Source organism: Prorops nasuta, unplaced genomic scaffold (assembly GCF_024137725.1).
Source record: "Prorops nasuta isolate Cenicafe-Biocafe unplaced genomic scaffold, Cenicafe_Pnas_1.2 PNAS00008, whole genome shotgun sequence".
NCBI classification, from domain to species: Eukaryota; Metazoa; Arthropoda; class Insecta; order Hymenoptera; family Bethylidae; genus Prorops; species Prorops nasuta.
This window is the reverse complement of record NW_027116805.1, coordinates 178,778-205,439: the sequence shown is the minus strand read 5'-3', so window position 1 is coordinate 205,439 and position 26,662 is coordinate 178,778. Positions and strand designations below refer to the sequence as shown.

At 38.0% G+C, this 26,662-nt stretch overlaps 3 protein-coding genes and 2 non-coding genes across 6 annotated transcripts in view; 1 reads left to right on the top strand and 4 right to left on the bottom strand.

Annotated features, from left to right (window-relative positions):
- Positions 1-1,730: 1,730 nt before the first annotated feature.
- On the bottom strand, positions 1,731-4,668 carry LOC136775469 (uncharacterized). Its single transcript, XM_066730264.1, has 2 exons — positions 3,397-4,668; positions 1,731-2,873 (listed from the first exon to the last, which is right to left on the bottom strand). Exons 1-2 carry the CDS (start codon positions 3,554-3,556, stop codon positions 2,011-2,013), a joined length of 1,023 nt encoding a protein of 340 aa, XP_066586361.1. The 5' UTR covers positions 3,557-4,668; the 3' UTR covers positions 1,731-2,010.
- Positions 4,669-4,818: 150 nt separating this feature from the next.
- Positions 4,819-26,662, bottom strand: part of LOC136775438 (xaa-Pro aminopeptidase 1) — a 32,292-nt gene continuing 10,448 nt past the window's right edge. Inside the window, exons 3-12 of one of the 2 annotated variants that reach the window (XM_066730202.1) lie at positions 11,609-11,835; positions 10,943-11,122; positions 9,320-9,443; positions 8,468-8,846; positions 8,260-8,380; positions 6,643-7,006; positions 6,273-6,506; positions 5,984-6,150; positions 5,778-5,873; positions 4,819-5,590 (exon numbers count right to left, since the gene is read on the bottom strand). In XM_066730202.1, coding sequence (XP_066586299.1) covers positions 5,351-5,590; positions 5,778-5,873; positions 5,984-6,150; positions 6,273-6,506; positions 6,643-7,006; positions 8,260-8,380; positions 8,468-8,846; positions 9,320-9,443; positions 10,943-11,122; positions 11,609-11,835 — 2,132 coding nt within the window. In that variant the 3' untranslated portion in view covers positions 4,819-5,350. The remainder of the gene's footprint in view (positions 5,591-5,777; positions 5,874-5,983; positions 6,151-6,272; positions 6,507-6,642; positions 7,007-8,259; positions 8,381-8,467; positions 8,847-9,319; positions 9,444-10,942; positions 11,123-11,608; positions 11,836-26,662) is intronic. The other variant, XM_066730203.1, reaches the window with a different exon arrangement.
- On the bottom strand, positions 10,126-10,340 carry LOC136776026 (small nucleolar RNA U3). Its single transcript, XR_010823016.1, has one exon. It is a non-coding gene; the product is annotated as a small nucleolar RNA U3 (small nucleolar RNA).
- TRNAA-AGC (transfer RNA alanine (anticodon AGC)) lies at positions 11,948-12,020 on the bottom strand. Its single transcript has one exon. It is a non-coding gene; the product is annotated as a tRNA-Ala (tRNA).
- LOC136775511 (juvenile hormone esterase-like) lies at positions 14,928-17,905 on the top strand. The gene is made up of 9 exons (XM_066730353.1): positions 14,928-15,177; positions 15,307-15,595; positions 15,763-15,948; positions 16,024-16,223; positions 16,334-16,502; positions 16,620-16,786; positions 16,883-17,027; positions 17,225-17,357; positions 17,636-17,905. The coding sequence occupies exons 1-9, from the start codon at positions 14,983-14,985 to the stop codon at positions 17,808-17,810; spliced, it is 1,659 nt and encodes a 552-aa protein (XP_066586450.1). The 5' UTR covers positions 14,928-14,982; the 3' UTR covers positions 17,811-17,905.

Below are 26,662 nucleotides of genomic sequence, written 5' to 3'. Positions count from 1 at the left end.
TTTATTTATTAATATCTTCTTTAAAGTAAAGATAAAGTGTAGACTGTATGAATTTTTTCAGCATCTATCTGCAATGATACGTTTAAATTCTAGAAGATCACTGACTTAAGGGGCTATTTACAGTACCATAGCTGAAAAAATAAGTTATATTTAATAATTGTTTATTTAAAAAGTATTGAATGTATAGGTACAACATTTTTTATATGAAAGATGCACATTAAAAGAAAAAAAAAAAAATTATTTTCTGGTCATTCCACATGTAAAAGAGTATTTACTTAATAATAATTCAAAAGTTAAGGCTATGGAAAGAAATTTGTTGTTGGCTTAGATGCACTGCATATAAATTTTAAGCGGAAAGAGGTATAGAGAAAAGAAATGTCTGAAAGGTAAGGTTACTGAAAGATAAAGTTAAAAGATAATGAGGGAAAGGTGATAAAAACATTGAGCGATAGTTGAAATAAATATTCGGTAGAGCCAATTAAAGTGTTGAATGTACTAAATATTATTTATTATGTGATTTTAATTGGTCGGATAATTTATTTCAGTTATATTTACATAAAAATCGTAAATGAATAATTACAGCAATAGTTGATCAAAAAGAGGTAGGCAGCTACATAATAATATACACATTTGGGTATTGCAATTGAAGAAGTAGCCTAAAAACCTCAAAATACTATTGGTATATATTCTAATCGATGCCACAATTATGATAAAGTGCAAATAATTAATTGAATTTTTCGTTTCAGATTTAATTTAGTTGCAGCATGTAAGATTTAATAAATGGAATGCAGAAGAACCTGTAAAGAATGATAACTCCTGATTTTACGCATTAAACTCTGCTGAAAGAACAGACACAAGGCTAAATAAATAATAAATTATTAGGGCAACCTTAAAGAGATTTTATAAAACTTAAAGATACCATCCTTTAACTAAAAATATTTAAATTCTTATTATGGTAATTGATTTTAAGGTTTGGCATTTTTGCTTAAAAGTATCTACCCACTTAATTAATTTTAATAAAATTTATTCTATCAACTCTTTTCAACAAGATGACTCTGTTATTTAAAAAAATATACATAAAGTGAAATTATAGGCAAAGGCCACATATTTTATATTTACAACTTTCCTTAATAATCATTCTTCTCTAATCGATTCACAAATTGCTGATATACTATTCAATTCATGTAGAAGACTTTATATAATACTTCTGCACAATTTATCAGATTAAATTAAAATCACAGGCATCTCCCATTAACGGATTCGGTTTGATTAACACTTTCGTTACTACGGGTGACTACAGTCACCCGCCATAAAACGCCGTATGGACACGACGGGTGACTATAGTCACCCACCAGAAAACGTCGCATCTTTTACAGAAATGGAATTAAAATCAAGGCAGATACTATCAACTCTAGTTGTTCAATTCGCAAACAATTGTAAGCGCTAGTAATGTTACAAAGTTGTTTTTGAGACAAGTCTTGGCTTCGAATGTTCAAGACTCAGTACGGTGCTGCGTTCCAAGCAAGGCACTCCGCGTCGAGGACCGCCGTAGCGAAAGGGTTAATTTAGTAAAGGGGATAAATTGAAGAATAAGTGGATATATGGTACCATGGCGAGTGCCAAACAAGAATTTAAAAAATCACATCCTACTAACATTTTACCAATATTTATTTTCCACATTCATAGTATCGATAAATAATATGTGAAATTGACATTAAGAACATTGTTAATCTTTTTTTAGCAGATGATTTTAATATGCCAATGATTTTACATATTTTATAGTACTATAAGTATAAATAATTTTATCCAGTCTTCTCATCTGATTCTATACTACTTGGTCTTAACTCATTTAAGATTAATAATTAAATCTACTTTAAGATTAGAAAATTTAACAAATTTTATATTACATGCAAAGAAATCTCACAAAATCTGACTGTAATTTATAAAAATTTTCTTGTAGCTTGCACAATGAACTTTGTGCATTGATAGTATGCCTATTAAAAAATTTAATTATTGTTCCTTTTCTATTTTCTCATTAATTTTGTAGCAGGCAAACTCTATAATTTTGTTCCTCCTTGTGATTTTGCGAAGCTGTAATTTACACTTGTACCTTAGCATTAGATTTTCCTTTTCCAAGTTTTCTACTTTTTTTTTTAATAAAATATTTTCATTTTGTAATCTTATATTTTCTAAAAGAGACGAATTGATTTTCGTACTCTCTGTTTTATCTGTTTCCAAACTCCGCTTCCTTTGGCTCGAAGAAAAGTTATATTTTACCATTTTTTCTTCACACATCGATTGTTCATTTGTATTATTATTATGAGTAAATGCACCATAGGTCACTGGCTTTCCTTTCTTCAACACAGTTAATTCGTACATCTCGTCATCCGAACCAATTTCCATAGGTTTTATAGACATGTGCTTTGCACACATCCATGAATCTTGTTTACTTGGATCGCGTAATCCTTGCTTCATTAGATTCTGATTGCGGGCCCTTGAATAAGTTTTAATAGGTATTGGCCTAGGTGATTCTGAGATTATCTCATGCTTAATGTTGAAGGGACTTGATAAGGCTGCCTCTGTCATACTGGTTCCTCTTAATGTTGTAATAGAATCTTTTATAGAAACGTTCGCAGACATTGTATTGTCAAAGTTTACGCTATTTGTCTTAAAGTTTTTTTTACAACAGCTTGGATAAGTCCTAATATGATTCGTTGAATTTGAGCTCTCTTCCTCGTAGGATATTGGTATTGCAGTCCTTTTTAACTTTGATTGACACGGCGTAGTAAATTCTGTACTTTTAAAATGCTTGGAGCATATGCCTGCCTGACGAATTGATGAAGTCTTATATTTATTCAATAAATCCATACAACCTATCAATAAAGAAAAAAAAAAATGATATATGCAAGCTTTCCATAGTTCAAATTATAAATCAATAGTCGATATTCATTTTTCCTACATTATTACAATGATGATTTAAGATAAAAAAACTCTAGGTATGAACTAAGTTAGAAAATTAAACGATATATTACAAGCTATTGGTATAGACAGGATTGGTTTTTTTGGCTGCACCGTTGCACTGGTGCGCTTGGTTGATATAAGATAACATATTTGAAGCATGTCTTCTCTCATTCTAATTTATTGAACTAGTGTACACTAATGCAGCCGTGCAATGAAAAAAAAAAGCATAGACCTACTGTTAGACTATGCCTGTTTATTAAGTGTGCGAGCTACTGGCAATAATAAACAAAAAAAAACACTGTCAGATGACACCCAAGAGCTTTACAATTACAAAATTATTGTATTTTACGAAACCATATATACGGAAGTTTTCAAAATTGCAGCTATAGCACCCAATCGTACCACACAATATGAAAATACACGCATAGAACTTACCACAATTTTTTAACCAAATAAGGAATCTTGGATCTTTTTCACCAGGAAAGCGAAACCAATAAGGCTCATCTCCGTCAACTTCGTCGCGTATATTCTCGCAATTGCGATACATACATTTCTTTTTAATGGATACTTTTCCCTTCGTTTGTACTAAAGCCATAAATTATATTCACAGTAAAGATACGTTCAGAGAGATCTTAGAGGAGCTTAGACAAGAAAAAAGTTTTCTCTATTGAGACTTTCTGTATACGGTCGCGTGTGGCGACACTTGCGCTACGCCAGCGCCACGCCGCCAGCTTCTTAGCCTATACACACATACAGTGACATACACTACCAAATGCTAACTTATATCAGGAGTACCAATCATTAGCGCGCGCGGCGCCACTATAGATCGGAGAGCAGTAGAGAAGAAAAGGATAGTTATAGACATAAAAAGGGAGTCACGTCAGGCTGGACCGGCTGGACTATGGATAGAGCCGATTCCCGTTCATTTTGGATTCAGTTTTCAACTTTAAAATATTCAGCGAAGGACAAACAGCGGCGATACAAATCATTTTAGTCGTTTAACGAACTCTGGGACATTGAATAAAGAGAATAGGAGCTCTTCCGTCCAATACGACTTGTTCATTTTCTGTCGATCTCTACATTGTGGAACGCTGCACGCACACGCAGCACGTGTGACAGTCCTAACAGACAGTGTATAGGCCTTTCGCCCTACGGCGCCCTACGCTACTGTCTGTTTATTTTCGACGCGTCTTCTGTTGACCATGGACTCAATAGTCTCATTTCTAGCCACACTACTCGTTAACTAACCACTACATAGCGCCACCGTAAGAGGAAGCGAGCAAGTTATTATAAAAAGGAGGAATTGAATGTAATAATATAATACTTGAAAAAGGTTTCTATGATTTAAGGATCCTGAGCCATATTCCCCGAAATAGAAGAACCAATACTGAAATAAGAAAAGCGCCTTATGCAATTTTTTTAATATATATTCACACAATATTTTTCGCGAGTGATGTAACAATTATTATTTTTAAGACCAAAAATTTTATGCATGTATAAATTTGTATGCGGCTTCGAAAATATTAATAATTTAAAAGAAGAGTTTTCCTTCCGGGCAGAATTAACCCTTCTGTTCAGGACTTTTTGCTTGACCCTCTGTTGAATCGGATTTTCTACTTTCGTCAGTGAATGCATTGATAACAATTATATCGTCACTTTAATATACTCTTTTCATATTGATTATATTTAAGTAAGCCCATGTTGTGCTGATATATGGTTTGTAATAAATGATTTGCTTGAGAGATTTTTACTGCTTATTTCCCTTTTTACACAACTCAATCAATTAGGTAATTTGGGCACAGTATGAATTAAAATTTAGATTACTATTAAACGCATTAAATAATATACTATAATTATGAAATATCATTTCTTACCCAAGATTTAAATGAATGTTAAAGAGCTTTGGCAAATTAAGGAGTTTATTTTTATGGAATAATTATTTACAGTAAATTTACCCTTTGTATATATATTTGGATACTAGTGAACAGCCGCATTTTCGCTCCGCGTGGATGGCAATACACAGTGACATTCAGTAGAGATTGTGTGTAGTAACGTATAATCATGCTCTCAGCGAGCATATCTATTGCCAACTTCGGTCATCATTTCGAGTGGACTGTTTTCGCATACGTAAAACGTATAAAGAATTTTACACGTTTTCACTTGATTATGTTTGTACTGGAATGCGCGGAACAAATAATATTATTTTATAATAAAAATACAATACTTGCACAGCAATAACAATAATACTTATCCGCTCTGATATATGTATAAAAAGAAAAGAAAAAAAAGGGAAAAAAATGCTTTATGAAAGCACATCTTTTTGATAAAATGACTTAAATAATTAACTTTTTTTTATCGATCTTGAAGTCTTTGGTCAATTATTATTATTCTATGTAATAAAAATTAAATGAAAAATAAGAGAAAGTATAGTTAGTAGAGGAAAATGTATAAAACCGGATGGCGCCGAATGAGAATGTCCAAGGAAAATATCTTCTTTTACAGAACCCCATTCCGGAATACTTCGAGTCTTTTCCATCATCCATATGAAGCCTTTCATCCGTAATTGTTTCTTTAGTTCCGCTCCAACTTCTTCCCTGACTCTTTGATTATAATTGTTCAACCAACGACGCTGCAATTCCAATAAATATTTCTAATAAAATTATTCATTAGCGCATTAACACTGAAACAGGCTAAACTGAACCTTATCTCTATCTCTCTCTCTATCTATCTCTCTCTCATCGTTAATTAGTTGGAACAAAAGAATAAGCCTTATGCATTAAAAATAAAAGGAAGAAAATGGAATGGAATATACATACGTGTAAGGGACTGAGCATATCAACGTCGATAAGCTTAGGTTCATACGGAACAAGCGTGACATCCCGGAATTTCAAAAACTTTTCATCGTCTCGGGACTGAAAGAAGATTCGCGCGTGCGCGTGTTATAAGAATATGAGAAACGATTTTTTCATGCCACATATGCTCATTCACGCGCAAGAATATATATTTCTACATATGCACATACAATTTTATCCGCTCGCACAACTTCCAGTACGTTTTCCAAACGTACGCCAAAATCATCTTCCTTGTAAAAACCAGGCTCATTGGAAAGGAAATAAGCAGGTTTCAGCTTAATCGAGTTACAGCCCAAATGGCCCAAGGTATCTTGAGTTAGCGACACGCTAATCGGTGCTAAAACACAAGAGAGAAATTAATTCAAAAAAATCTAGTTGATTTGATAAAATCTATATATATATATATATATATATATATGTAACAATTTAACGTGTACGAAAAACTATAAAAAGTCTTACATTCGTGGACCGAGGCAAAATGTCCAATTCCATGACCGGTTCCATGCGAATAATCCTGACCAACGGACCATAGAGTTTGCCGAGCCAAAACGTCTAGTTGATCCGTCCGTAAATCTTCCGGGAAAGTCAACGAAGACAATTGAATGGAACCAATGAGGACCCTCGTGTAAGCTTGTTTCTGTTCGCGCGTTGGTTCACCAAAATGAAGTGTCCTTGTTACATCCGTGGTACCATCTACGAGAAACGAGGATAATTCTCATCTGGAATGGCTACAATTGCACGATTAAACTGCATTTCCTTATATGTGTATTATTCGTATATATATATGTTTTAGATTAGAGAAGAAGAAGAAGAAGAAGGAGAAAGAAACCTAAATATTGTCCGCCGGAATCAATGAGAAGAGTGGACTCTTTTCCGATCGGTGCATTGGTGAGATTCGTAGGCTCGTAATGCGGCAAAGCAGCATGTTTTCCGTATCCAGCGATAGTTGGAAAGGAAGTGCCTCTGTTGAAGTGTTGTTCTAGGCGAAATTCGTTGGCTAAGCGGGCCACCTGTAACTCGTCCCAGCCATCGGATTTTAATCCTATCTGCTCCTCCATATACGCGAGAAACTCGCACATTGCTACGCCATCTCTCACATGCGCTTTTCGCATACCGTCCGCTTCTACCTCGTTCTTCTCCGCCCGTAAATTAATGACCGGTGATGGCTTTGCCAGTCTCTTCTCAGATGGTATCTGTATATAGGATACAAAATCTATCCCAATGAAATAATAATAGCATATCGATTTCTCGAATATTAATAATACACATGCTTTCTATCGAATCGCTCCTATCGTTGAAACGAAAGATTCTTCGGGGCAAAGCTCTAACCAATAATATCTCTCCGATATGTTCCTGCGCGACTGTGTGTATAGTAATAATGTCAATGCGTTATCGTTTTTATTTGAATTTGTCAATGGCTTCGCGGGGACGAACAGCGAGTCATCGCGAGAAGAATACTCTTTTGATATTTATCGAGGAGAAAGAGTTTCTGCCACAGCTGCACGCAGGTATATAGATGGAACGCGATGAGTAGTAAATCTTGAAATTTAGTCGATGCCGCGGGCGCCAAGGCGTCCCGTGTGCACGAGAATCATGAGAGCGAAGAGGTAAGCATTATTGAGGGCAGCCGTGCAGAAGGCTACTGCTGCGACTGAGGTCTGAAAGGCTACCTACCTATACCTACCCACCCAGCTAGACACCCAGAGCCAGAGGCTACACACACACACACACACACACCAGCTGGTGCTGGTGCAGCAGCAGCAGCAAGCGTGACCAGTGAGCAAAGTCCTGGCAGACTATGCGCATGCCCATCTACATATACATATACTCTCTCGCGTCTCGAACGTCTCGTCGCAGCAGCTGAATTCTCCGATTATTATTATTATTATTAACAAAAGAGCAGGGCGGCGTGGCGCGGGGGCGGGAGGCCGGAATCGGAATAATTCGTAGATAAAGCCAGCCTATATTCACGCTTAGTCCACGTCTATGCGATTGTGGCAGCTCGTGTCACGTGGAGATCAAGCTAAGCTCAACAAGCTCTTTTGGCACAGGGTAACATGCGCTCGAAGATCTGGCCTAAACTAGGATTATCCTGCCCAAATCTTTTGCCCACCTGGTACAACGCGATATCCATTCCTCTTTTCGTTCCTCTACTTTCTCCTTTCCACCATTATTGTTTATCAAATAATTATTACAGCACTGTACGAATAATGTGTAGAATAGAAAAGAGAAAAGAAGAATATAAAATGTAATTAGAGTAAAATATGTCACTCCCCTTTTTTTCACAACTGTAAACTATTCGTGAGCATATAAGAAGCTGGATCGTTCTAGAATTTCTTTTTTAGAGCGTTAATTTTTACACGTGACTAATATTATTTTTGCCTATGTCTGTGAGACGGATGAAAAACGAGGAAACGCGATTCAAAGAGTAATAGTGCCTACTTACGGAGGAATATATCTTTTTTGATGCACCTTGCGTATATCCACAGGGAGCGGGAAGCCAAATGGTGTTCCAGGCTTGCGACATGGTCATTAATTCCGCCCAAATGGATGTATAATTGTGCCATCTGTAAAGATTGATATTCATTTGTGAAACTATACAATATTTTAATTCGGTCTTGCGACAATATATATATGTATATATATATTCTAACTTGACGCAATCTGCGTGATAGCAAGCGTCCATTTTAAGGTGAGTATCCACGGATCGTAGAAGCTTTTGCTTTGGTGCATACAAGTGAATGGCGCCGTGCTCGATTACAGCATAAGCCCTGAGAACGGGCGTGTTGGGCAAGTCGTATCCTCGGATATTGAAGATCCAAGCTATTTCGTCTAATGCGGTTACGACCAATGCATCGGCTTCGGAAACCCTCATTTCTATTCGGATCTGCTGAATTTTATCCAACCATGGGCGACCAGCGAATTCATTCTCCAACGGATATGCATGATATGTATTATAATTTGGTCGATCCACTTGCCAGATCAAGTCCACTAGATTATTACTAACCGCTATCAATTTTATAGATGAATTCACTGCAGACAAAATCAGATTACATACATTATTAGTATATATATACACACACTTTTTATTATTTTAAGCTATCTCTATACGACACATTTATTTATGTCATTTTTATTTGACCGATTGAATTAACCGGTCGCGGTCACAGCATCTCGAGTTAGAAGTAGCATTATAATTTTCATTATAAATTTAGCAATTTCTATTAAAAATATCACGCTTTACAAGGACACAATAGATTAGAGTAAAGGGTAAATACGTAAAAGTCTCATTTCTTTCGTTATCAATTGTGTTTTAATTTAAACCGTAAATACCAAAATGAACGCATTCACTTTGAAATTCTGATTGAGAATCCACGAGTTTGGCTTAACGCTCGAACGCACGCACGCACGCACACGCGTTTTCATTGAGTATTCAGGAAAATGTTGCTTTTAAGGTAAAACTGCAGTTTCGCATAATAACCAGGAGGATCTTTTTTTTTTAATACCTAACTCATATGCCCACTTGTACCAGGTGAATGCAGGTACGAGTGATGGATCCGCACCTATTCGAACTTCCCCTTGATTACGAAACTCGTTCTTCAACCAATCTGTTATAGTTGGTACTGGCACCTAAACAAGTACATATGCATGACAAGTTATTCCATAAATCAGTACGCGAATGACAACATTTTTCTCTTCCATCGTTAAATCTTACAGTTGTATCTCTCGCAAATCTTTCTTCTGTGCACTATCCATTGCTACAGTTTTACTATACAGACAAATCTATTATCTTCGAGCGTTATTCTTCCACGAGCTTATCACATACAATAATTACTACATATTTTCGAAAATTTGCATATTAAAGCAAATTCTCTGCAAACATTACGTACACGCTTATCAATGCATCTTATTGGACTTACTTATCGAAAGGATATTGTGGCCTGCATTTTACGTTTAAAAGTAACCTAGTAATATCAAGTACTATAACTTGTGTGTGACTTTCGAGAGTTTTTAAAGAAAAACCACCTTCTCTTCCTCTCTTCCATCGGACTTAAAGAAAACATTAAATTTACCATTGGAGTCTTGTACTTTTATATGTAGATTTTCAATGGATCTTACCTACGTTTAAGATCGACTTAAGGCATAAGAGAGCTATCTCTTTTCCCATCGTCAATATCACTGGTAGAAGAAAAAAGGACAATCCAGACTCAAGAGCCAGACTTAAATTTAAGTAACATGGCTATGAATAATAGAAGGCTCGAAAAAAGCTTCTCTACATAAAAAGTATAATTATGTTTTTCTTATAACAGTGACCACTCAGAAAGCTCTGCATCCCATGTCACCTGCACAAAGTACCGGTGGTGAACGATCATAGATGACACAACAAATGAACAAGTCCAAATGCTGAGTCGTTCTCACGCTCAAGGAAGAGAGCTATCTCTCGTCATCGTGGCTAAAATCACTCCATTGTAGAATGGAAAGATTGTGAAGATATACTACAGAAATGATCCTGTGAAGTATGATCTTGCCTATACCTCGTTACACTGGGACGGATATACATATCCAATCGATATTTTGCTAGCGAGAATTACTTTGGTCTCTGTGGCCATCCAGCGGCGAGCTCGCGAAGCTTTGGTAAAGCGCCACGTGCCGCGTGCCGCGTGTCCTACCACCGCTCGGCGCTCGCTCGCGTGAAGCAACAACAGCCGATAACGTCATAGCGATCTATAAGTGGATTTTACAACTCTGAACGCATGCGTAGACGATCAATGTAAGAAAATAGATCTAGGCGACTGAGTAGGCATTTATTCTTCAAGTATACTCTTTGATATATCAGATACGGTGTAGCAGAGAAATGTTTGATTAGCAAGAGATCTTTTTTGCAGAGTTTCGTTCTAGAGTGTAGTTTCTGATAAAAATATATTACCGACATATATTATCTACTATAATTAATTATAATTTCTTTAAATTGTACATTATGTGTTGAAATATTATCATTGTTATTATGAAAGAGCAATTACTATTGAATTGTATTATGTCCAATGTAGAAGCTTGTTAACGTTGGCTATCATTAGTCCAACCATATTTTCAGTTTCCAACGATCTAATAGGAAATTACTGTTAACTTACACCATCTCTGCCCTCTTTCATTAGTAGCCAATTACAGTCAAGCTGTTGATCAGCTTGTAAATGATATCTTCCATCAGTCCAGAGAGCAGCTTTATCTAACGTAACAACAGCTGTACCGGCACTTCCATGAAATCCAGTTAAAAATTCACGTCGCATATCTCTTGGATCAACACTCTCGCTCTAAATTTTAAAGGCCACACATATTATGGATAATAATCTTACTTAAATTTAATGTCTAACTAAATGAAAATTTTTAAAAAAGGTAAAAACTCGACTAGTGCATGAATTGTTATTTAATAAAAATTATAAGCATATCAATGAGTATAGGTTAATTATAGATTGGAGGAAAAATTTTAAGTCATAAAAATCAAGATAATTTAGCAAATTATATAAAAGAAGCCAATGTGATTTATCATCGCCTTGTGTGTGTGTGTGTGTGTGTGTGCGTGAATATTGACAAAAGAGTGATAGCTCTAAAGGCCCTTCTCTCGGCCTTCTTTTACGAGGCTCGCACACAGTCTGCAGAAATATTTAAATATAAGCCTATGGGATAAACATGCTTTTTAATGATAGGGCCTGAGTAATAATATATTTCACACGAAGCATGTACATTGTACAATTTTTAATCGAAATGTTAAATGGCAATTTTAAGAAATGATTCTTTACCTGATGTTCATCGTCAGACGTAACAATGTAACCATCGAGAGAAGTGCCACCGACAGAGGTGACTCGGACCATTTCGTTCCTCAATTGTCTTAGCCTCAGTGACGAATCTTTCCTATCGACAGGTTGATTGCCATAATGCACGTTTAAAGGACAAAGGAACCTCTTCGAACCATCGTAATTCTTAGCCAATTTCGCTAGAGCATGTCCATCGCGCGCTCTCGTTATTCCTTAAAGAATAATTTTATAAATATACTTAAACTCTCTTAAAAATTAATTATGGAAAAGTGTTGTTGAAAATAATGAAATACAATGGAAAATGGAAAAATGGAAAAAAAGGCTTGGAGGCGCCGGGCATCGATCCCGGTACCTCTCGCATGCTAAGCGAGCGCTCTACCATCTGAGCTACGCCCCCCACCGAGATAACCTTCGCAATTATACATACTTTCCATTATATCTTTACAAGTAATATCTGAGTGTACAACATTTTTTCTATTGTTTACCATACATATCCTAACAATACATCAGCTCGTTGGGTTCATGTATAAATATTACTTTTAAAGAATTTATAATATTAATTTTTATCTATGACTCTCATTTTAGGAGATTAGTATATAGTATACAGTGAAACCTCTTGGATATTGAGCATTCAAATGTATGAGGCAGTTGAGTAAGAGATTCGAGCTCCTTATTATAAATGCAGCAAATTGAAACCATGCAGTAAATTGGTGAAACTACAATGCTTAAAATGTGTGGAATAATATTATAGAAATAACTTTTTCTTTCTTTCTTTTTTTTCCCCCTTAGGGTCATCGATATATTTTTGGTATACATAAATGGAAAATCCTATGTTTTATTATTCATGTGTTCTTGCCGCTTGGCTTAAGAGTTTTCCGTGCGCACGACTTCTCTCTGCACACATATCAAGGCGAATTCCCTCTCGTCTATATATACTTAGCATTTCAGCCCCAGTTAGCCTGCAAATGCCTTGTATATAAGTGGCATATTAATACAGGGTTTTGGATGGATTTTCAGACTAGTTGCAAGTACATGCGATAGAAAGTATAGGGTGTTGCGATTTCAAAAATATCAATATCTTGGAAAGCTTTATAAAAGGGTGTTCTTTGGAAAAAGATGAAGATGAAGAAGAAGAAGAAAGAATTCTATTTGTCATAGGTTTCTACATTTTAAAAGCACTATAATTATACATATATCCATCAATCTCCTTTAGCGTTGGAAATAAGCATTAAGATATTGCAAATGGTCTAAGCTAGTTCGATCAGGACAAAATCCTGTGATAGATATATGTAATTCGTGTCGCGCGTGTCACATTAACTGCACGATGCGCGGCGTTGTCACTCTTCCAAACATAAATAGACTTTGTGTTTCACCCCCGTATTGATTTGTCTTGGGAAAATTGACAACTTCTTACACGTTCATTACAATATTGCGTAACGCGAACTGTTTATGTCAATAACGTTGTTGATAATTGCATGGGTATTTTTCAATTTTCCGTTGTGAATAGAAATTTCTCTAATCCTTCCACACTGTGTATACCAAATTGCTATTTTATTATAAATTCAATATTCTTTATGATAGAATCGTGTTAGCACTTTTTTCTGTAACCTTTGCTTCATTGTTTTTTCAACGTGAATCTAAACGTCGTGCATGCACATGCAGTACGCGAATGACCCGCGTATACAGTTGAAAAAATATACAAACGAATCGAAAACAGATTAGGACACACGTTTTATTTCCTCAAGCCTCTTTTACTTTAATCGAATAAAACTGAATTGTTTCATTAACTCCCTCCGCAGCCTCCTACCGCGCTTGCTTAATGTATGGTTGTGCGTGATCCACGTTACCTTAACGATTTATTCAAATTTGTGTTATTTAACCTCTATTTGACGCATTCAGGTCGATTTTTTTGCGTGTTATCATGTTACTATATAATTATAAGAAAACATTGAGAAAAACAGATGGAAAGAGACAAATCTTAATGGTGTGTAAGAAATCTTGAGAAAGCAGGATTTTATAAAAAGAAAAAGAAAGAAAAATCTAAGGTTTTAAAGAGCGGGTTGAGAACATTTAAGAATTATAAATATTATTGTGTATGATTATACATATATATCATCTAGATAAGATAAAATAAAGATATATAGCGCGGACATACTTATTTCCATGCACGTTCTGTATTCTATACAAAATTGCTATTACTTTGTACCGATTGTGTCTTTTCATTAATAATAAATACTTGTATTATATCAAGTTTTATTACTATATGTATAGAGATGTGGGCAAGAGTAGTCCTGCGCTTAAAAGTATAATAGAAATTATAATTAAATATATACAAAAGGGGACTATCTTCATGCATGTATATAAAAATACATTTCTGTGTTAATCCCTTGAAATTGTAATTGTGTTCCATGATAAAATTGTTCTAAACGAATACATTAAAAGGATATTTTTCAAAAGAAAAGAAGGCGGCAGTTAAAAGACGGCAAGTAGCAATTTTGCGAAAGGTCAGTTTCGTTGAATTGTGCAACGAAAGCATTACGTAGCAATGGCATGCCATATATAATTACGTTTAGTCATTGCTGAGTAACAATTTCCCCTCCATTCTTCATCCGGTATCAACAATCTAAATCAAATTTTCCGCGTATATATTGTTCCATGAATACAATAAACATGAGCGCAAACTCATTGTTTGCTTCGAATTGATTGCGGTTCGACAGATTTATTTGAATAATCTTCTTGAACGAGAAAAAAAGAGAGAGGGGGGGGGGGGAGAGAGAGAGAGAGAGAGACGAAACAATCCCGTGTCGTCGTTGATCCTATTTATATGTCAATGCAATTTTGTGTGTGGTACAATTTAAAAATAATACATGCAAGATAACTCGAATCGCGCAGGTGAATGCTTTTTTTTTGGGTGTATTAAATCATAGATTGCGTATATATATATATATTAATTAAGATCGTTTGTGGAAAAATGAGAGCGTATACGATATAGAATTTTTCGGAAGGTTGAAATTGTGGAAATTTCTTTGAAAGGAACCGTGCGCGCGCGCGCGAACACTGGGTTCTGGCGAGAGATTAATACGGCGAGGAGAAGGAGGGGGAGGGGGAGGAGGGAAGAAAAGAGATGTTAGAAGTGGAAGAAAAATTGAACATATATATATATATATATATATACGTATATAGATGGATGTAACTGAGCAATAGAGTGAGTTGCGGTTGGGATAAATCTGCAGCGAATATAAGGCTGCAGGAGGATTGCGCAATACATCCTGCTCTGTAACGTTGAAATTGTCCCCGCAGACACGATAATAAAGGTATAAAGAGCATAACTTTGGGAGGTATGCTTAGACGAGTTTGAAATGCTGTGGTGTAAACTGCTATTAGTTGTCTCGGTTGGTGTCGCCTATACCAAGGCGGACGACATCGTGCAATTGTCCATCCCTCAAGGCGTGCTCGAGGGAAAGATCGCTGAGAGTGTTCTTTCGAAGAAGCAGTACTACAGCTTCAAAGGCATTCCTTATGCCAAGGCAAATGTTGGCGTAAATAAGTTTAACGTAAGTTTCGAAGGATCGCGCGAGATCGAAATTCTATATATATATATATATATATATATTAAGAATTTGCGGGATGGGGGATATGACATTTTATTCAGCTCTTATCGTTTGTTCGAACGAAATTAAAAGGCAGCCGAAGCAGCGGAAGCATGGAGCGGTGTCTTGGACGCTACCCAGCACCGTTCCCCCTGCCCATTCTTCTGCGTTATAAGAAAAGGCATGCAAGGCAACGAGGATTGCCTCTTCCTAAACGTTTACTCACCGGACATAAATAAGGATGCGCAAAAGGCTGTCATGGTTTGGTTTCACGGGGGTGCCTTCAACATGGGCAACGGGGACGACGATGTATACGGCCCTGACTTTCTCCTCGAAGAGGACGTCATTGTTGTAACGGTCAACTCTAGGCTGGGAGCTATCGGTTCGTCGATTAAGCGTCGCTGCACAAAGATGCATGCGATTATTATTAGCGCGTCCGAGTATATATACATATATGTATATATATATATATATATATATGTGTGTGTGTATGCGTGAATGTACATGCCAGGTAACGAAGAATACATGTGATATATATCGTCGTTACAGGGTTCTTGAGTACGGCCGATGAGAACGCACCTGGAAATGCTGGCTTGAAGGACCAAGTGATGGCCCTGAAATGGATCAAGGATAACATACAATTTTTCGGTGGCTCGCCGGAAAAAGTGACGCTCTTTGGTCAAAGTTCGGGAGCAGCCAGCGTTCACTATCATCTGCTCTCCCCTATGTCAGAGGGTATAGTACATTTATATATACATTGCTGCATATATATAAGAAAAGCGTCCCTCACGAAAGATGCTCCCATTTCAGGACTATTCAGTGCCGCTATCATGCAGAGTGGTTTAGCGGTAAATTCATTTGCCATTACTTACAATCCTAGAGAGATGGCTTTCAAGCTAGGGGAGTTGCTTGATATAAGTACAAGCGATTCTGCCGAATTGGTCAAGCAGCTAAGTATGCTCGATGCTAAATCTATAATTACTGCAACTCTAGAGATGGCTAAACAAGAAGTGAGTGCAAATATATAACGCAATGACGCGCGGCGCGACTAAAATCATATGTTTCGCACGATCGCACCATATCCTTTGGATTTGCGCACAATCATTTTCCACATTTATAGAATATTACCAATGGACATATCCAGCCATTTGTACCCTCGATAGAGCCTGACGTGGGGAAGGAAATCTTTCTGCCGGCTGACCCTTGGGACATTTTAACATCGGGAAAAGTTGCCAATGTGCCAATCATTTCTGGTTTAACCGCCGAAGAATCTGTTCTCTTTCTGCCATGTAAGAGCTAGAATCAATATACTCTGCCACTATATACATATTCTCAATTATGCATAGCGCAATTTAATTTCTCCCATTCGCAAATTTCCTCCTTCTCATCTCGATCTCCCTTTTCAGTTTTGTTGCCTCATTTGGAACAACTTGTTAATCATTTGGAGTCATTCGTACCGTATGACTTGAATGTTACTGACCCTGCTAAGCAGCACGAGATGGCTGCAGCAATTAAGAGCTTTTACTTCAACAATAAGGTGCTCTCTAAAGAGTCCATGCACGAGTTTGAAATGGTAATAAATCAGTCTTGCGCGTTCTTATTCATTGAAAAATCACTCTTTAAGCACTTGTCGTGTGAGTATCTCCTAATCGTATATTTTCAATTGCAGCTTTTGACCGATGTGATGTTTACAACAGGAATAGCGTTAGGCAACAAGGTTATGAGTACAAGAAATTTTTCACCAGTTTATGAGTATTTGTTTACCTACGAATCTCCATTCGGTCTCATGAAGAATGTGTTTAACGTGGAAAAAGGTATATATATATATATATAGTATATGTAAAATAGGAAATGTGTGTGGGAGGATAACATATTACATTTATCCATTTCTTTTCTTTTCCTTTTGCATCCATCCCAATTGCCCTTGTGTACACTGTTCGATCTAGAGATACAGTTTGAGAAATGGAAAGATGAGAATAAACTAAAACCTGTGAAATATTATAATTTTTAGGAGTTTCGCACGGTGATGAGCTGGGTTACATGTTCTATAGTAACATATTCATGAACTTGCCGGCTCCTGGATCACCAGCGGAATATTTGACTCGTATGTTTGTCAAAATGTGGGCCAATTTTGCTAAGACTGGGTACGTTTGATTATACGTATTATTCTCAGATATTTGTTCTTTATCCAGCACAATAAATTACCCGGAATGTATTTATTGAATAAGTTATAGATATATCACTATTCGGTATATAAAATAAATTATTATAGTGTCATATGGAGCTACTTATACTTTGCCTCTCATGCCGTAAGATGAGAAAATTGTTCCTTTATAAGTCGGAGGGTAGCTCTCGTGGATCAAAGTAATCGTATGTATGCATGTATCGCAGGTATAATAAAAATGTTACTTTCAATTTGCAGAAATCCAACGCCAACTCTTGATGACAAGTACGTGAAGGTAAATTGGGAGCCAAGGGGAAAAGAGGGCAATTACTTGGACATAAATATTAATTCAAAAATGGAAAAGAACTTATTGAAGGAAAGAGTAGATTTTTGGACTGGAATGTATAAAGACGTACTCGGTCATTATGCATAAAATAATCAAGCGTAACGTTCATTGCGTTTACAATGTAAAATAAAATATGTATATGTGTATATTAGATAATAATTAATGTACAGAGACAGCTAGGATCCTGCCAAAGATACCTTTTTCATCCCACACAATTTGAAAAGAAAACAAAAAGATTATACGTTAAGCGTAATAAAGACGAGTGAGTTTTCATCGTGTTCGAGCGTCTCGGCAAACATATGCCAACCATAAGGAGATATGTACCTATATAGATATATCACGGGACTGTGTTTATCTACGCAGAGAAAGGATCGACTGTATAATGGAAAATTGAGAAAATGCAGCTTTCTCATGTACCGTATCGACAGCGCGGTACATTAAATAGGATAGACATATAGTATATAGGATCTTTATGGCCCGGGGAGAGCCGGCCGAGAGCGAGAGACTATCATACAAGCTCTAAAGCGGCTGACGCGTCAGCCTGCATGATGGTTGCATGAGGCGGGGGACGGGGCGCCTGACCACAGCTCTGCCTGTACATGTACATGTATGCATACAGGCAGACTTGTATATATAGAGTATACGCGCGCGTATGTTTGTACATATACGCATACGTCGCACGAATAAGGAGAAATGCGAGGAAAGAATATGCGGCGATATGCTGATATGATGGCTGTCGGCTGTGCATGGTTGCATGGTTCTCTCTCTCTCTCTCTCTCTCTCTCTCTCTCTCGCGTTTGTTAGTTTCTGGTTGCCGCGTTGCGCCACTATCGACTTTCCATTTGTTCACCACTCAGTTTTCTGTTTCGATGGAATCCGGCGAACACGCGAATCGGGAGGTTTATTCCTACTCTCTGGCGTCTACCCCTTGTTTGCCTTCCCCCTCCTATCCCCACTTTACTTTCCACCAAACTGCTACACACTATATACGCTTTTCTCTGCGGCTATATATACTCCAATGAAATTCCAATGAATATACAGAGTATACTACGTATTATACATATTATATAGTTTATGGAAACATATCCGTTTCACACCTTCCTCGAACGTATAAAGTTCGTTCTATCCGTTATTAGAACGTTTTTATAAGACAGACGAAAATAGACAGTATATAGTACAACTAATTATTGGTGCATGTAAACAAACATAGAGCATTAATGTTAGTGCATCGTAACATTTTATTTTTTCACACATATGTATATGTATATAGAAATAATTGATTTCATGTACATTGCCATGCACGATGAGAACATTGCTCTTGGATTTTACTCAAGGAAGAAATTTTATTAACGAGTCCTATACGTATATAGAGAGAAATAAATTAGATGTGGCGAGTATTGTCAATTTGAAGGATGGCAGGCTACACGACTGGGTTACAAGTTGGCTCGATGTAGAAGGTTTTGTTTCTTTCAATAAAGTAACAATGTACATGTTCATACTAGAGCGGGCGCGGGTAAACGTCATTTCGAGGAATCGAAGTCTGTCTAGTAATAGTCGAGTGAGAGATGATCGAGATGCTGCGAGAGCGGACCGACTCGAGATGATCTTCAGCATCTGTGTAACAGGGTAACAGGACTGAGAGAGGGCGCCTCATAATTTCATCCCAAGTGGCTCTCTACCAGCCCTGCAGTTTGGCCGCTTGCTCCAATTCAATTACCATGCATGCATGCAGTTACCTGCACCTCTGCACCTGTATGCACCCGATGCTACAGTGTGTTGCTCCACACTTGTGCCCCTCCTTTCTACTCTTCCTTCCATTTGCTCATACGTATTCAAATTACTCTCGTCACACACACACACACACAATCCCACAAGTGTGTGGCTGGAAGGTACATATACTTACTCGCGCTCCCTCATTCACGAGAAGAATGATTTAGCTGTATCTATATCATATAGGAAATTCAACGACTATACTGGCGCTGCAGTTTTCCATGGCATTAGCATCATTCTCGGAAGCCAAAAAGAGTCGAGTAAGGAAGCTTAAGAATTAAAAATATAGGATAAATATATAGCCGAACGATTTATAAAAGCTGCTTGCGCCATTTTATTATTTTTCTTCCGTGTTTTCAATATTTCCAATGCATAAAATGGAACATTTTAAAGGAAAGAGCCTTTGCTCTCGATTAATCATAGAAATTAGGACGAAAGATTAAAAAGTTTTAGGTTTAATATTTATAGACGAATAATAAAGATTGATACGATTGTTCGTAAACTCTTGTAAATGCGAATGTGTATGAATAATTAATTAGTTGGAAATAGGGAAGGGGTAAAAGTGCGTATATATATATATACACACATTGGAGCGGGCGTGACGTTTATGTATACCGAGGCTGGCGAGGCTCTCGGGTTCGGTGAGAATCGGGCGACCCTGACGACCCTGGTCTGGGTGGTATTATCACTGCCAGATCGATTGTTTCCCATTGGTGGTGGACGCGTTGTTGGCGCGCGTGACGCGATGAAACAACCTCTGGAAGAAAAGGACAGTGGACGAGTAGAAGGAAGGAAGGGAAGAAAGGTGTATGCATATGGATAGATAGGGTTAAAGTGGGCGAGAGTGGCGAGAGGAGAAGCATGAAGTATGAAGCTCGAAACATAAAGCTCGAAGCATGAAGCATGTGCAGGCAAGGGAGAATGATGAATGGGAGGGGGAGGCGCCCGGACGCTGCTAGCCGGGGGCCGGGTGGTAGGTAAATGGTAAAGGCGCGATAACAGCGCAACCGCCTCGATCGCCATACGGCCCTGGCCGTAGTGAGATGATTGGCTGCTTAAGTGGGATCGCGCGGGCCTCCCGCCCGCGTCTAGGCCATTCTAGCTACGATTTGTTAAAAGTCCAGTCCGCGGAAAAAGATGTACTCGAGGTTTTTCCGGCTCCTTTCGAGGGTCGAAGCGTCGCGGGTGCCCGCCACCAAGCCAGGCCAACATAACTCGCAAGAGGTTATGTCGGGTCGGGTCGGGTCGGGCCAATATACCACGTTGCGTTGCGTTGCGTTGCGTCGCGTCGCGTAGCGTCGCGTCGCGTAGCGTCGCGTCGCGCATCCCACGAGATAACCGACCTCCCCCTTCCATACTTCAACCCACCTGCAGGGTTTTTCCCTGCACAACCATAAACATGCCACTTGCCAACACAGCTCCGATTCATACCCCTATACCGAGGCGAATATAGCTCGTATATACGTGTATATATATAGCTATACATTTATTTTCATTCGAATCGCACAACCTTGGCGCGAGCGACCCCTCTCTTCACTTTCCCCCACTCGAACAAATACACTCCCATCTCTTACCAACCCCTATCGACTTATTCTTTTCTTTTCTCTCCACATTACCTTTACTTTTGTGCATCATTTTAACGATGCTACGCAAATTACTCAAGATCGTGTATTGCGCAACTTACTGCTATCAGAGGTGCCGCGTTGCTTCGATCTGTATGCCAATAATATGCATGCGCAGTATATACTTGATTATAATTCCTGCTTGAATTAATTTCTAATGAACATAGCTATTTGTAAAATCTATGCTTTTACATTTTACAACATTTTTTCATAAAACTTGTTGTTAATGAGTTCTGCCCTCAACCATACATGTATAATTTGTCGGCAGCATTTTTTAAACTAATGTTAAATTTAAATGAATATTTTAAATAATTATTACAACTATAGATTTCTTATTCGATTCTAGTTTAATCTTTGGAACAATCAGTTATGAAATTTATCGTTGAGTAATAATTTAATAGATGGCAAAATGTGCCAAGTGCATGGATACATAGTCGCTTGAACGGAGCGAAGAAACATTGACCGAACATAAGTAAAATGTGGTATTAATTTGTCTTATAATAATAAGGATAAAACGGGTTGTGTAAAGTGTGCCACCCTAGTCGGATATCAGTCGATGATGTTTGATGAATGGACTCGCTGGGAATGGGGAGACACACATAAAAAAAGGCTTGTGTTTATAAAGAATTAAGGCCAGACTACGCAGGGTGAAATGTTATTAGAAAATAGTCTGACAAGGAGGTCTACCATTGGCTTACCTCTTGATTAGGGAAACAGAAGTACATTGAGATATCGCAGCTCTTGAAAGTAATTGATGACCGAATAAACTAGGCTAATCTCAATGAATGTGTCTTAATTAATTTACAATGTGTGTGTGTGTATGTGCTAACTTTTCATCGCTGCATGCATAGAGAATATGTGCTCCTCGCGCGGTAATTGCAAACCGCATGCAGACTTACAGAGGCGTTTGCACTGCAAACTTTCTCTCAATTCTTGAATTAAAGTTTATCGTTAAAAACCTTTTATTAATGCGGGCGTACGCGTATAGAAGTATGAAAACTTGAATTTCTCGCAGTAATAAATTATCGATCAATTTTTTTACAACGCTATAAAATATCAGCTTGTTCGATATAATTAGAAAGTCACTCCGATTTGAAACTATATCGTTATTCGACGCGATGATCGATATTATTATAAAGCTCTTGTTAGAAAATATTGATTGATCCGATATAGGATATATGTTAGGAATTGAGTGAATAAGAAGAAGAGAGCGAATTATATGAGGGTGGTACTAGGCACGCGCGCGCGGACGCGAGTCAAGTATATACATGCATATACACGAATGGAGGTTGCCCGAGATGGTCGATCATTAGGCACACACGTATCAGCAACTATATTATGTACCATACATGCAGCAACTAGTTTTCTTGGACGTGGAATATGGGATCGAGGATGTCGCGCTATATAGTATAGTCGCTTGCATCGGAATTGGAAGGTTTATCACGCATTTGCAGGTATATACCTATGTACCTATATATGTATATATAAGTATATATAGGTATCCGAGGTTCGGAGAGTCGACGAAGGAGGAGGAGGGAGATGGAGGGTGCGAGCTATCCGATAATCGGGAATAGGAATTCCCGATTGGTTTGCGGAATGGGATGGTATAGAAGGCTAGAGGTTAGTCGCAGGGCGTTACGCCGCGACGCCCGATAGACATACGTACCTATATATACGCCGCAGCCCGCATGGCCCGCATGCAGGTCCAATTGGAAGGCTGAGAAAATAAGCGGGAAGAGGATGACGTACGCTACGTGGGCGAAAATCGATAAATCGAACTTGGTCCGTGGCCTGTTGGAAACTCGACCGGAAATGGAGCAGGCGTCCATCTGGAGTAGTAGGTGCGGAGAGCGCGTGAAATTATATAATGGATGAGAGCTAGTGGCAAGGGCCAGGACGGGTGCTTAAACCCGTGCTACACGGGCTATACCTCGTGAAAAATTCTCCCTAATTCTCCCTATATCTCGGGGCTCGGCGGACGGCGCCCGCGCGAGCACCCTGTACCTACCAGTATCTCTATATACGTATAGTAGGTACTATACTGCATGTGCAATGTACCAGTACCCCGTCCGGCCGGCCAGCCTCCAAATGTTCTCATTCGACTTTCTCGAATCTCCGGTATGATTCCAGTTGGAGCATATAAAGCTTTTTGGGAAAAGGGACACTCACACTCTCTGCTGCTTCTTTTTTTTCCAAAGTCTTCCAACTGCGGGGTAAATGTTGATATGCAACGCTCTACGCTTTGTATTTATTGGAAAACAAGGGTCGTTCGGTATCAGGCTAACATGAGGGAATAGAGGGTGTTTTTCAACCCCCGCGTGCGCGAAGGGTAGCACGAACCCTCCTTTTGAATGAAACGCGTATACGCTATATAAACGCGTATTATAGTCATCGATCCGCTCTTTCCTCAGTCCTGAAACGTACATATCATGGCGCGTACGTCGATCGGCATGCAGAGATACCATCTGTTGCTTGCCACGTGTTTATATACATATAAATATATGGCCAGAATTTATGTAAACACGCGCCGCGCAGTAATGCATTTCCTTTTCAATCTCTCGAAAATTTTCACAATCCTAATCTGTACTCTATATACTATACATAATGACTGTGCGGTACGCTAGCTTCTTCTCTCAACTATTTTCGCACGTACATTTCTTTTATTATTATTCCAAGTGAAACATGCGCATGAGTATCTTTTGTGTCTCCTTCAAACATTAATATTTTTTCAGCTATGGACTTATTGTTATATTGGCTCGATGCGCGCAACGCCAAGAAAATTGTAGAGCTAATAATGTATTAAAAATTATATTATAGTATCGCACACACTAGGCGTGTAATTTCTTAGATATACTAGAAACTTGTGTGCATGAACGTATAGTGGGGCAGAATATTGTTTAGAGCCTACGAGAGAGAGAGAGAGAGAGAGAGAGAGAGAGAGAGACGAGTTGCTGCATGTATACTTATAATAGGCTCGTGCGCACAGACATGAAAATCTTTTTCTTTTTTACGACTGAGAGAAGATTAATCCAAGGGATGTTTAATGATTAAAAGGAGGTGATTTGCTCCGGTTGCTACGATATTAGAGAAGTATCAACATTATAGGAGTTGTATTCGATTCGGTCGAGTAGTTCTCTCGGTCAATGGCGCTGAAGATCACATACGACGTGTAATTGCATGGCTGGCGTAAGTTCTTTCGAGCTAGCAAAGGTCGGTCGGGTATAGGGAGGAAGCAATATGATGAGACAAGTAGTGGATCAGGATATAGCTTTGAAACTTTTTCGTATTATGAAGGTAGACATTTTTCGAGTTTCTCTCTCTCTCTCTCTCTCTCTCTCTCTCCCTCTCATTGTTGCAAGTAATAAATACTAGTTCCCTATAGCAGTTTGGTTATTGATATGATTGCTAGAAACTTTTCCTATCAATTTCCTCCAAAGAACTACAGTAAATGGATTATTATCGCGCATAATACTCTCTTCAATTAATATTCGTTATACTTGCATTCTTTGTTCTTAATTCCCAAATTTTTATCGATAAACATTTCTTCATAATTAGTCTAGGAAGGAAATATATATATATGTTACTGAAACTAAGATAAATATGACATATATATATATATATATATTGGGGCGAGTTGAAATTTTCAAGTGGATCTTTGAGCGTCATTCCAATGTAGCAGCTTTATGAGCAGTAAAAATCTGATTGAGCCATTTGGATGTTTTACGAGGTTTAAATGGTAGGGGAGGAAAAGTTTAGAGGCCCTAAACTGAAGCGGATAAATATCTCATTCATCTTACTGGAGAGTGTAGTGTAGCGACCGGTTTTTGTTTACAGATATTGGACAAGTGACAGCGGCTGGTATCAGGACCGTATGAAATCCAAGGGGAAAGTTGGAAAAGAACGAAGGGGCAATATGGCAACGTCAGAGTTGTGGCATTAATTAGGATGGAACAATAGAGAACGAGAATTTTTACCAGGGACGCATCCCGTACAAGAGGTTGAGGCGTGGGAGTAGTATTTCTCTGTCGAAGCTGGCATAATCGAATGAACGCTCGACAGTCTCTCCTTCTCCCCTTCTCTTTGCATTTCCTCTCCCCCCCCCCTTCCCTCTCCCTCTCAATATCTTCATTTCATTCTCTACTTCCTTATTTTAAGCTCCTAACGTTAAAAAAATTAAATTTTTTCATCTGTTCTTCAATATTATATATTCCGCAGAATATTCACTTTTGTTATTTACAGTTTCCATTGGAAAACTTGCGCACCGTTTAAGAAATTATGTTTAAGATCTTCAATGTAAGTGAGGCTCAATGAGAGAGAAGAGAGAGAAAGGAAACCATGAAAAGTTGTATTTATAAAAATGTATACCTACTAGATAAAAGCTAGCAGAGGACGTACGCGGGAAATGTAATTTGTTGCAATTTGTGCGTTGGATCCGTAAAAAAGTTTGATTAATCATATGGATAATGATGGTATAGGGAGACCGGGAAAGAGTGTTTTTAGTACATATTGGTAAATAAAAGGCCTTTAGAGGAATGCGTGGTGTTACCAAGGTATCAGCCCTCATAGGCAGTGTCTGAGGTGCTTGAGGATTTTCTGCGCATAGAGAGTGCAGAAGCGCACTCGTGCAGCATTCGACGCATTATACGCCACGCATGCTATGCTATATACATATACATATACATATGTGTATGCAACTTATGCGAGCAAGACGGTAAACGCGCTCTAACCCTTTTGTCGCTGCGGGGCCTATACGAACGACGTTGCACGGATTAATGTCGCGCAAACCAAAGAATATATATATATATATAAATATGTATACACGTACATGTGTAAAACAATATTAAAATTCTATAGATTATAGGTTAATAAATACAGACATATCAATAAACAAAATCCGACCCTTTATTCGGTTTACGCACCTATATTCATTTTTGTTTTCAGCGAAAGAGTTTTAACAATAAAATACGCACAAGTCTGAGTTCAGCTATAATCGCGTATACATTGTATATGTTTATATATTCCTCCGAGGTTGGAGAATAGTCGAAAGAAAGAGAGTTTGGCGCAATATTTATGTAAACCTTTTCTCGAGTAGTTTAAAGGAATTATTGCTTATTAAAAATAATTAATGAAAAATTATATGTATATGGAAATTATGTTGCGTTCGCGTAGAGTTGCAGATAAATTAAAAGATGTGTGCGTGTGTAAAAAGTTGATTGCGCCTGATGAATTGCACTCGTGGTGAAAATTGTGAGCACATGTATAAATATAAAATTGGATAGATTGAAAAGTTTGTGAGTGCAGTATTGGTTGTACAGAGGGTGCTGCATGTGTGTGTGTGTGTGTGTATGTATATCCTGCATCGCTATATGGTTGCATGTCCATCCGGGGGATTGGTTAGCTCACGCACTGCTGTGCTAACGCTTGATATCGGGGGAACATGATCCTACCCTGCTCCTTTGGCTCCTCCTTTGCTCCTTTTTAGGTAGAGGACGAAGCCTGACGATGGTCCAAGTGTGCACGGGACGCATAAACAACGAGCATCCTTGA